Raw genomic sequence first — 12,320 nt, forward strand, 5'->3', positions numbered from 1 at the left:
TTAGACCTAAAGGACCATGGGTCATATATTCCGCGGAACGTCGTTCTTGCCAACATCACAGCCATATTATTAAAAGCTTATGGTAATAATATAATCTTAATTATTACATTATCTTAGTTTTAGTCTTTTAGCTTTAGCTGCATTTAGAAAACCTTGTTTATTAAATTTTAAAATTATTATATTTGGTTATTCATGGAGGAAAAACTGTGGAAATAGAAAGAAAATATATAATGTAATAATTAAGATTATATTACAGTATGGTGGGAAGCTAAAAGGTTGGTGTGAAATATGAAAATTAGAATGTGCTTCCATGCCATCCTCTTGGCCAAAAAACAGAGCCCCTGATGGATGATGGACCCAATGAAGAGGAGATCACCAAACTGTCTCCTGCTACGCTGGCCGGCGCTTATAAAACTAAAACATAGCAGTGCAGTAGAGACACAGAACACATCAACATAAAAGCAAAAAGCAAAAGAAAACAAAAGAAAAAAAAAAAAATCTAAACCAGAAGCATGCTTGTAAGTGATAGTTATAGTCTCTAGAATCTTGTGCCCGATACTAACAATAGGAACCAAGAAAAAGAAATGGCCCACGAGTGCACTGCCTACATTGATTTGATGCAGCCTTTTTTCCTTTTTTCTTTTCTCTTGTCAAGGTTTAATCTTCATCCTTGAGAAAGAAAGGTTTCATGGGGCAGGATGAAGAAGAAGGTGAAGCTGATGTTAAGTTGAGTGGCTGACTCTGAATATCAGAGCCAAATGATTCTTGCTGAATTGAATTAACAAAAGGAAGCTGTGGCTGCAGCAGTAGATTATTGGTAGTGTCTAAATCATCCCACACAGGGCTACCAGGGCCCCAACCGGCTGGCATCGCATTTAACCAAGCCTCTGCCATTTCTCTCCAAACTATCTCCTGTGACTTTGAAATACCCTCTTCTTCTTGTGTGTTTTCCTCTGTCACAGCCTCATTATTGGACTCTAATTCTATGTCATTGTCAAGATTGTTATCCTCTACATCCTGTTGAGGAGCAGAAGTCTGTGAGGCTTCTTCTTCTTCTTCTTCTTCTTCTTTATCTTTATTCAGAAACAGTTCAGGAAAATTAAGCCTTGCATTCTCTCCTCTCAATTTGAAAGCCTCTCGATCATAGGCCAAGGCAGCATCTTCTGCAGTGTCGAAAGTGCCAAGCCAGAGACGATTCCTGTTTCGAGGAAGACGAATCTCAGCTACCCATTTCCCCCAATGTCTCTGCCTCACTCCTCTGTATAGCTTTGTAGCGTTTAAAGGCCGCACCTGAGGCCTAAACCCTGCTCTTGAGTTCAAATCAAGAGACTCATTCCAATACTGAAGAAACTGCTGATGTTGTTGTTGCTGTTGTTGAAACGATGCAAACTCTCCCATGAAGTAAGGCGGGTAGCCAAATCCGTGTTGGGTTGAAGCAAGTGGCGCCAATTGCTGCTGCTGCTGATTATGTTGCGGTAGAAATGATGGACGATGATGAATCATAGGTGTCACATGCTCTGTTTTGAATTGATGGGGAAATTGGGATGGTTCCAAAGCAAAAGGAAATAAAGTTGTTGTAGAGGAAGGGGAAGAAGAAGCATGAGAAACAGAGGAAGCTGGATTCGAGAAAGGAAATGAATGATGAGAAATTGAATCCAATAGGTGAATTGGGTCGTGATTTTCAGGGTCACGGATCTTCTTAAAAGGGCGAGGTGAAATGGAAGTTTGTTCCGGCATGGGCTTCACTTGTCGCGGGGGAAAACTCCATTCCTGAAACTCATTGTGATCAGTATCAATATGTTCAGTCATATCTTGATCAGTTCTTGTGAGAGATAACTTGGATTTGAAATTGGACATGATTGAATTTGATAGGTAAAGAAAAGATATGATGAAGAAGGGAGAGGGAAGAAGGGAGAGTGTCCACGTGGGAATTGAGAGGTGAAGAAGAAAATGAAGAGAGGAAGGGGTTTATAAATAGGAAGAAAAGAGGAAGAGGATTTTGAATAAAAGACTGTGGCCTTTGAACGAATGCTCATGCTTGGACCCACGAATCCAAGCCGCATCTTTCCTTCTCTTTCTTTCTGCTTCTCTGTAACTTAAGCCTCAAACCAATGCCACCATAAACAAAAAGTACGAGATTGTAACCCAATTATACACACCTACAGCTTTCAACTGTTTTTCTTCGTTTCTTCCATGTTTGTAAGAACCCATATTTTCAATTTTTTTTTTTAATTTTTTTAAAATTATTAACGGAATACTGTCCTAGGTTTTTTGGATTAATGAAGTCTTGTTCTTAAACTCAAAATGCGTTATTCCTTGTGCTCTGCTCCACTTATTTCACATTATTTTAGTTACAATATATAAATTTGGACTACCATGACTTCTTTTACTACTTTAAAAAGTGTTCCTAAATACAACGATGTGTTCTAAAACCATTATAAAAGTTATTCCAAACATACTTTAAATTTAGCTCATCTTCTCCTTGTTATTTCTAAATTGGATGACATAAAATTATTGAATTTAAATACTATTTTGATCTGAATACTTGATTGATTAGGTTCATTTTGGTCTTCTATTTTTAAGAAGTGGGCAAATGACTAAAATCACCCATAGTAACAAATATAGAGACTAATTTAGCCTTTAAACCTAATTATTATTATCAAACTCAAATGACTTAGAATTAAATTAAAAAAAAACTCAATCATTTGGATTGAAAATTTCCAATATCTTAACTTTTCATCAAGATTATAATAGTTACATCATTGAATTTAAACTATTTTCTTTCCAAATACCAAAAAAATAAAAAAAAAAAAACTATATAGCTCTAAAAAATATTAAGAAAAAATGTGGAATATAGGCAAGATAAAACTAAAAATTGAAACTTTATGATTATTACGTATTGTTTAAACAAAATATCAAGCCGCGAGGGCTTTGCTTTCGGTGGAAGTGTTGAATCCCTTCTCTTTACAAGAAGAAAGAAAAAAAAAATCAAAATCAAAATTAAAATTGCAGATCTTAGTCGTTAAAAAGTCAAAAACAACCTTACAAAAGTCGGTGTTGAAATTGACACGTGTCGCGGTCCTGGGCCTGCTCCTTTCAATCATTTTGGGTTCCCTTCATGCCCTTCAATTTTGTCTCAGTCAAACACTACCCCTCAAAGACTTCATATTTTAGCTTTTTCCCATGATAATAAAAAAACAAGAGGAGAATGGGAGCATACGATAAAATTTAAGGTTTCGTTTTAAAAAATGGTAAAATCAATTAATAATAAAATTTATGGTAATTCATGTGACATGTACATGACCATAAATTTTTAAATTCTGTATATAAGATAATGACTGCTTATTAATTTAGATTTTGTTTAACAATTTTTCGAATTAATTCTACTTTAATTAAATATATGATGTTTCTACCAAATTTTATATTTTAAATTTTCATAAATGATCAAATTTCATTTATCTAATCAAATTTCAAATTTATTCTAGTATTTGAATTGTTTTTCATAATTTTATACATATTCTTAATAAATTAGCTAGGTATTTCTCATATCCTTAAAGGTTTAAATTGTTTTATATTATTAGATTTTTATATTATTTTAATAATTTGAAAAAGAAAAAAAAAATATCCATCACTATCGTAAAAAAGTACAAAATACCATCACTTTTGTTATTCACACAAAGTGTTTATCGATTTAGCTTTTCTTATGGTTTTTTCACAAGCTATGGCTTTTGCTATGACTTTACAACAGATTAGACTTATTTTTTCCTCTTTTCCTATTTCCATCGATTTATCGATTTTCCTCTTTTTCTCTTCATTGGTTCTTGTATGACGATTCAACCTTCTTTTGTTTTATTATTAGAATCAGTTTTCTTTGTTTTTGGGCCAAAGAAGATGAAATCTTGTTCATCGGAGAGAATCAGAGTCAGACACTACAATAAATCGGAACTTCTACGGTTGCAGACGTCAGAGAATTTAAGTTATGATTTTTGTGTAGTGGTTGATTATTTTCTAATGTACCTGTGAATCTTGCAAATACACTATACATTTGAATAATAATTCAGTAGAAACAGAACCTTTTCTTCAATCTTCTAAGTATATTATTATCAATTTTGGTTTATTTAACTCTTTTTCAATTGATTTAACTTTTTGTTACCCGATTTAGTTCTATTTAAATATTTTTTTCATTAGTTTAAACATGTTGTTATCAACTTCAAAATGTAATATAAAATTGAACATATTTTCAATTTGCCCTTGATGAGCTCTAAAAATTAACTAATATACATACAATGTAATTGTAACATGATGTTATGAGATTAACTAATCTACATTTACACATACATAATATGAAGTTATGCAATTTTAATCTTCATTTTTAATGTTTCCAGATTAAATTATAAATTCTCCTAATTTTTCTCCAGCAATGTCTATTTGAATCTATCTTATGTTTTTTTTATTATTATTATTTGTTACATTTTGTAATATTAATTTTTTTGTGGGTATATTATTACTATTTATATCCCTAAATATTATTTTGATAAGATTGGTTTCATATTGTTTCATTTTTTTTTAAAAAAACCTAACCCTTATTTCCAAAGTTTCAATATATATATAATTTTTGTGGAAAAAAAATTTAAGCACTTTCTTCCCTACATATATTTTTTTTTAAAAAAATATTTTTTAAAAATCCTAATTCTACTTCACCTCTCTCCTATCCCATCATTTTATTTCTCTTTCCTATTTCCCATTTACAGCAAGTTTGTAGACATAACATCTCCACAAACTCTCATTTAAAATCTATGCTAGCATACCCTCTTCACCACAGTCGCATTTTGGGTCACATTCTTTATTCTCTCACCATCACCTCAACATTTCGGTTTGCATGACTGTCAAATCTTCTTTTGCTCATTATCGACAAGTTCTCTAAGTAGCCGCATGCCACAAGTGGTGCCCATCGCACCACAGACACACCATCGTGGTCGTCCATTGAAGAAGCAACCACCAATTGTTTCTCGGTGAGACCCATATTGACGAGTTTTTAGATTTTTTGTTTCTAAGATTTTGACCATGCTATTTGTTTTTTAGTTTTTGGTTGAGATTGTATTTTTTTTTTTTTTGCTTCTAGAAGTTTAGATAGTGTATTTGTAGTTTTTGAATTGTTTTTGAAGCATTGTCTATTTGTACTCAATTTGTTAGTCACTGGGATAATTTGGTCATTTACCAATTTGTATTTTCTATTATTTAAATTTGTTTTGTTATTTTTACAATTTTGGAACTTTTTTTTTATCATTTTTCCAAATGAAACTTTAAATTTTATTATTTCTCTTGTCAATGTTAAATAAAATCCTAGATTCGTGAGCTAAGACCAAAATTTATAAATATTTATTCTTTGTTATTAAAAATAATATGGATTTTTGTGTTTGGTAATATGGAATGATTTGGGGGGAAAACTTTGAGTGCAATTTAAAATATGATTTGAATTCAACCTTCATATAGTTAATCATGTCTTTCAAACCATAATTTTGGGATTATAGGATTATTTATTTAAATGAAACCACAATTACTTTCATGCTTTGAAGTTTAAACAACAAGCCATATGAAAGCCTTTCCCAAACATTTTAGAATGATGAGTGTTGTTTACAATATAATTAAAGCGTACCATATAACTCAAAGTTAATTAAGATGTTAGTTCACAAGATTATTATTTATTTAATTCGATTATGTCTTAATTTTTTAGAAAACAAAAACAGAAAATAACATCTAGTATTATTCATTGTGATCTAATTGCCAAGTTGTTTGGTTTAGAACCCTAAACATAATTGGGTGGTAGCTAGAATTTTATTTTATTTTTTTATAATAATTTTGACATGATCTTATAAAAATTCTTTATCTATGACCAATGATATTTGAATAATGATCCCATTTTCTCCTTATATTTGTGAAATATTATTGATGAGAAAAATATGTTTAATCAAGTCCCTATCATGTTTAAAAATAATGAAAAACAATAATTGGTTCATTCTTATGTAGTATTATGTCAAACCCTATCTATGTTGTTCTAGAGTTCAAATAATAAATATTAACATAGGTTTGTGAGGCATGGAGATTATTCTAGGTGGGGCGAAGACTATTTTCTTCAATATTTATCAACGGTTTGTAACCGCTCAAATTAAAACATAACATATTATAAATGGGCAAATATCAATTTATACCTTCTAAACTTTTGGATTGTATTAATTTAAATCTCAAACTTTCATTACTATATGAATACACCATCAACTTTCATAGTAGTATCAATTTACACCTTCATCTAAATTGTATTCAACCAAATCAGTATTGTCTAAAATTTATAAGTTAAATCAATTAAACTCATAAATTTTCATAAGCCAATCAATTTAAGTTATTTATTACATTACCTTTGAAAATAATCTAATTCTCAAACGTGTGTAGGCTTCTTCAAATACCAATTTTACAAAATAGATAATTAGAGTAAATGCATAGATGTTTTCTCAAGAAAATTTTGTCTAAGAATCTAAATTGATTAATTCATGAAAGTAGTGAAGTTTAATCGATATAATTATAAGTTTCACACGAGATTTTTCTAAGGAACATAATAGAGGCGTAAATTGATAGCAATTCAAGATTTAAATTGATATAAATTTTAAAGTTTAAGAGTATAAATTGATATTTTCCGAAAGTAGTCGGTTTCCTTGAGACTTATGAATGAGATAATAAATATGGATTCCTTAGAGTCAAGGGTTTGGTGTCCTTTTTGTAGGAACAAAGCCACCAACTCTTGTTTTTGTTGGGGGATTATCTTTTTTTCAGCCCAAATGACAAGGAACGATGCATGAGTTTGACTAAGTTTTTAAGAATGGGAATAATAATGTTGCAAATTGCTATTCCAAATTTGCCGACGGCTCCCATAATTGCATATATACCATTTCTTTAGCTCTACACTTCCAATTAGACTCAACAAAAGTGGTATATGAACAGCCCAAGGACGGTGCTTGTATTGGAGTGCTCATAACACTTTGATAATAGCTATAACATTTTACCATTTTATTCTTTCTTTTTTCAGTGCATGAAAGTGAAATACATAAGACAAAATTAGGGTTTGATTTTAGATTACTCTTCAAGCAAATTAGGGAAAGAGATTAAGAGTTAAAGAGTGTTAATTTATTTATTTTAAGAAAAAACTTTATGTGGGCCGACTTATCTTTTATGGGTTTGAAAATGATTTTTTTTTTTAATCTTTAAGTAGAAGCAAAATCTAGATGCTTTAATCATAAAACCACAAAGCTAAGATTATGCATACCGTGATGATTAGAATGTTCAAAATAAAATAGAGAGGAACAAATTAGGCTTTATATCCATTAGCTTTGTGATTCCCTCTAATTAACAACAAACCAAGAAATTAAAGATGTTCCTAAACCATGCATTTCAAACATAGAAAATGAGTAGTTTTCACCTATTTTGATTGAGATCAGCTGAAGATATGGAATGCATGCATGGTATATTTTGAGATCATAATTCTATATTAATAAATATTTTGAACAAAATGGACTTTTCACCTTTCCTCTACTAATTTGAGGACTTTTTTCCTCTTATTTTTCTAATATGGTACTGTTTTAAACTTATTATTAATATACTATTGTTTTGAAACTTATTATTTTAATATTATAGATTTTATCTTGCGTGTCTTTATCTCGAAATATCTTTTTATCAATTCTCTCGTCTTTTGAGGAGACAAGAATGCAGTTTAGAATTCAAAATACTCTTGGTTTATGGTGGTCAAGCGATTGGTCTCCTGGCCATTCAAATTGCAAAAATCAAATCTTTTTTAAAGATCAAATTGAATCCAATCTAAAATTGGGTTTCAAAGATCAAATTGAATCCAATCTAAAATTGAGTGAAACCCAAAAATGTAATTCAGTTCGATTTGAAAAAATTTTAAAATCGAATTAACTCAGTTCGATTTGGTTTCAATTTTAAAAACCAAATTTGAAACTTTTTATATATATAAGTAAAATCGAATTTAAAACCAAACCATTTTTAATTTGAAAAACAAAGCAGAATTAAAAATCGAACTATTTTTAATTAAAAAAATATAACATAGATTTTTTAAAAATACCAAAATCAGATTTAAAACCGAATCGAACCGCATATATGTAATTCGGTTCTGTTTGATTTCAACCAATAAATCGATTCGATTCGATTTCACATATTAGAAAAATCAGTTCGATTCGATTTGGCCATCAAACCAAACCGAATTGAACCGTTTCCACCCCTATCTAAGGGTGTGGGAAATCAAGCTTTCCTTTGATCCATGCCTTTCGTCTTTCTCTATATTATTCTTATTCTTTTAATGTTGTTTTTCTCTTTATTTGTTCTTCTTTTATTTGTTTCTATTTCGCTTTCAAATAAAGGAATTTAATTGAATATTATATAATATTTTAATTTTAAAATTGTAATTTATTTATTTCTGTAATTTTTTTTAATTTAATTAAATATTAATTAAGATTGAATTACAATTTTTGTAACAACGAGAAAAAAATAGAGGTTATATATTTATAATATACTTTCTTCTAGTTTAATTTTTAAGATTTTATTTAGGTTAGAATTACTTTAAATAAGATGAAAAAATAATATTTATTTTTATTTATTTATTGAAAAAAAAGCCTTTAGGATTAGACTTGGAATAGCTTAAAGTCCTAATTCAATCAAGGTTTTTCCTCTCAAGGCTCTTGGTTTAATCGAAGATTTTGATAAAAGGCAAGTCTCCAGAAATTTTCAACTTTGAATTTCTTGCAAATTGGGGTATATTTTAGTGTTTGCACAAAAAGTTTAAAAAGTAGCAATTATTTAATCAAGGTGTTTGAAATCTTGGAAGTAGAAAATTTTTAGATTTATTTTTCTCTAATTTATGTTTGTTTAAAGGACTGTAGAATAGGAAAATTTAGTGGCATCTGCAGAGCATTAATTTTACTGGCTTTGTTTTTTTTTTTTTTTTTTTTTTTTTTTTTTTTTNCATCGCATCACCACATGCCCTTGCAACACCGCAATCTACCAACGCATTCCTTCGGCTGCATAGCATCGATGCATCTCATCACCGTGTGACACCAATGCATCTGTCTCTTATACACATCTAGATGTGTATAAGAGACAGGCTCTGTTTTTTTGTGAAAGATGTATTTATCAAGTATATCTTTACAAGAAACTGTACAAAAATATAAATACTGTACTAACACTCTAAGAATAGAGCCTAACCAAATTAACCAAATCCTAAAGACTCTCCGAAGAAAGACCTAGTATACAGGAGATTTCGTATAAATTCACACCCTCCTTCAAACTCAAGGTGGTAAGATAGGAATCAACTTGAGTTTGTTAAGTAGTTGGAGAAAACGACTAGGAGGAAAAGCTTTGGTGAGAATGTTGGCGGATTGTTCAATGGTGGAAATAGAGTGTAACATCAGAGTTTCGCTCAGGAGATGATGACGAACAAAGTGACAATCATTCTCAATATGTTTGGTGCATTCATGAAAAACATCATTGTGAGTAATCTGAATGACACTAAGATTGTCACAGTGAAGTATAGTGGCAGACGATTGAGGGACTCCCATATCAACAAGAAGCCAACAAAGTCACAAGAGTTTTGACGTAGCATCAGCCAGAACATGATATTCAGACTCCGTACTAGAATGGGAAACAATGCTCTGTTTCTTACTGCACTAAGAAATGAGAGAATCACCAAGGTAGAAACAATAATTAGGGAAGATTGGGAAGAAAACTGAAGTCCATGCCCCAAAGTACCTTTGACATAACGGAGGATACGAAGAACAACAGTAAAATGAATGGTCCGAGAGGTAGTCATGTACTGACTAACAATGTGAACAACATATGCAATGTCAGGACGAGTGACTGTCAGATAGATAAGACTGCCGATAAGCTAACGATAGAGACTGACATCCTCAAGTTTATACAATGTAATGTTTATACAACTTTAAGACTTAAAAACAAAGTTTATAACAACAACTGTAAAACCCCGAAAGTATAACTGTGGCATGTGGCAGACCTTGACCTTAGCAGCACCCTGGAACTCCTCACCTTTCGCTACCTGGGAAGAAAAATATTTAGAAAACATGAGCTATAAAGCCCAGTGAGTGACCAGAAAACTGATTCTTATCAAAAGAACTACCCCATACTTGGGTACTTTTGCTCAGATACCTTCTCAATTGTGTCCTTCAATATCGAGCTACTCAGATACCTTCTCAACTGTCCTTCGGTATCGAGTTTCAAATAAAATTAGTCATACAATGATTTTCTTATAATAAAACTTAGAAAACATGTCTTTATCTGAAAGATATTTCTTTAGCACATGGTTTCTTAAAACATTTTAAATATTTTAGTCACTCACCTTGATCGTTTAGGAACCTTTCTCTCTAGAAGTTCCTTGATCACCTCGGGCTCCCTTTTGAATCTTAAGATCCAGATTCAACTTAAAGCTCAGATTACTAATAGTTCTAGCCTTTATCTCGAGTTACTTCCTTCTACAAATATGCTCTAAAATGTCTTAGGAAGCTTATCTCAATATCTTAGCTCATAACTTCTCGTGGTTTGGCCTGAAACATCAAAACATCAAGACTGGCCTAGCTTACCCGACAGCTCAACCCCTCTGTCTTGTCCTCATTCTTCAGCTCGATTCCTTGAACCTTCTTCTCTGGCAGCCCGATTTTGAAAACTATACTCACATAGCTTTAAGATGGCTTTGAAATCACATCAAACGCACAAGTATTCTGGGAGAACTCCTCTTCCCAATTTGATACTACTTTCTGACCTTTCTGTTTGACAGCATCTCCTCTCTTGGAACCTCTTGGCCAATGCATGGTCTTACCATCAACGCATAGCCTCCTCCCAATATACTCTTCTTTATGTCCTTTGAAGAGAAATTGAGTTCTCATCTGAAGTCCTTGGCCCTATTTATATGCGTCCAAGATTGCTTTAATGCCGACACCTCCTACTTGGCCGCATGTCCAAGTGTCTCTTCCCCACACTATCAACACAATCTTGCATCAGCGCAACCCAAGGTGTCTTGTTCCCCTTTTACCAACGCATAGCCCTCAACTTTGCATGTCTTCTTATGCATCCACTTCATTTTCTTAAGACTTAAGATTTCTTCCCAATAAGTCATATATCTGGATGACGTCCTTCATATGCGTTCATCCTTCATATGCGTTCATCCTTCCTATGCGTTCATCCTTCATATGCGTCCATCCAACTCAATATGCGTTCAACTAGGATGATGACCAATACCCCTTTCAACGCATACTACTAGCCTCGGATATCCAATGCATAGCACATCACCAACGCATAGCACATCACCAACGCATAGCACATCACCAACGCATAGCACATCACCAACGCATAGTGCATCACCAACACATAGTATTGCACTGCCGCATCCATCGTATCCATCGCTGTTTATCATCGCATAGTACTGCCGAGTCCATCGCGTCCATCGCATCCATCGTTGCTTACCATCGCATAGTACTGCCGCGTCCATCGCGTCCATCGCTTCCATCGCGACATACCATCGCATCACCACATGCCCTTGCAACACCGCAATCTACCAACGCATTCCTTCGGCTGCATAGCATCGATGCATCTCATCACCGTGTGACACCAACGCATAGTGCTATCGTATACCATCGACGCATACCCTCATCATCGCATGCCATCCATCGCCGCATGCTACAAATGCAACCCTTCGGCCGCAAACCATCAGCCGCATACTATCGCGTCCAACACATCTATTGCACCTGCCTCCATCATCGCATTCCTTTATCCATCGCTCCATCGCATCCAATGCATCCATCGCGTACAACGCATCCATTGCATCCAACGCGTCCAACGTCTAGCACCCTTGGATGCACAGCTTGAGGCTGCTGCATGCGTTGTTCTAACCTCTTCAAGACCTTGGCTGCTGCATGCACTTCTAACCTTCCAAATAACCTCTCAAAGTCTAATGGCCAACGCATGACACACACTAAGGCATTGTCAAATACGTATTCATTTTTCTCCTTGGCTTCCAACGCATGGTTACTCTTGGCAATGCCTCTTGCCAATACTTTGGCCAATCACGCGTCCAACCTTACAAACGCATGGTTGCCTTTTCAGCTTATGCGTTAATGTCCCTTCACTCATGAGTCCTTTTTGACCTTACACTTAGCCAATATTTCATCCATTAATGCTTAACTCAAAACTACTCAAGGAAAATCTATTCAACACTTAGAAATTTCCTTCTCTTCAACATAGGAATTAAC

General features: G+C 33.0%; 1 protein-coding gene across 1 annotated transcript; it reads right to left on the bottom strand.

The window, feature by feature from the left end:
- Positions 1 to 213: 213 nt before the first annotated feature.
- LOC120088675 (ethylene-responsive transcription factor ERF054-like) lies at positions 214 to 2,206 on the bottom strand. Its single transcript, XM_039046095.1, has one exon. The coding sequence runs from the start codon at positions 1,855 to 1,857 to the stop codon at positions 658 to 660; it is 1,200 nt and encodes a 399-aa protein (XP_038902023.1). The 5' UTR covers positions 1,858 to 2,206; the 3' UTR covers positions 214 to 657.
- Positions 2,207 to 12,320: the final 10,114 nt, after the last annotated feature.

This window comes from Benincasa hispida, chromosome 10 (assembly GCF_009727055.1).
Source record: "Benincasa hispida cultivar B227 chromosome 10, ASM972705v1, whole genome shotgun sequence".
Taxonomy (NCBI): domain Eukaryota; kingdom Viridiplantae; phylum Streptophyta; class Magnoliopsida; order Cucurbitales; family Cucurbitaceae; genus Benincasa; species Benincasa hispida.

Bases quoted from the DNA above. Each gene is read 5' to 3' on its own strand.
- LOC120088675 (XM_039046095.1), bottom strand. From the start codon at position 1,857: ATGTCCAATTTCAAATCCAAGTTATCTCTCACAAGAACTGATCAAGAT.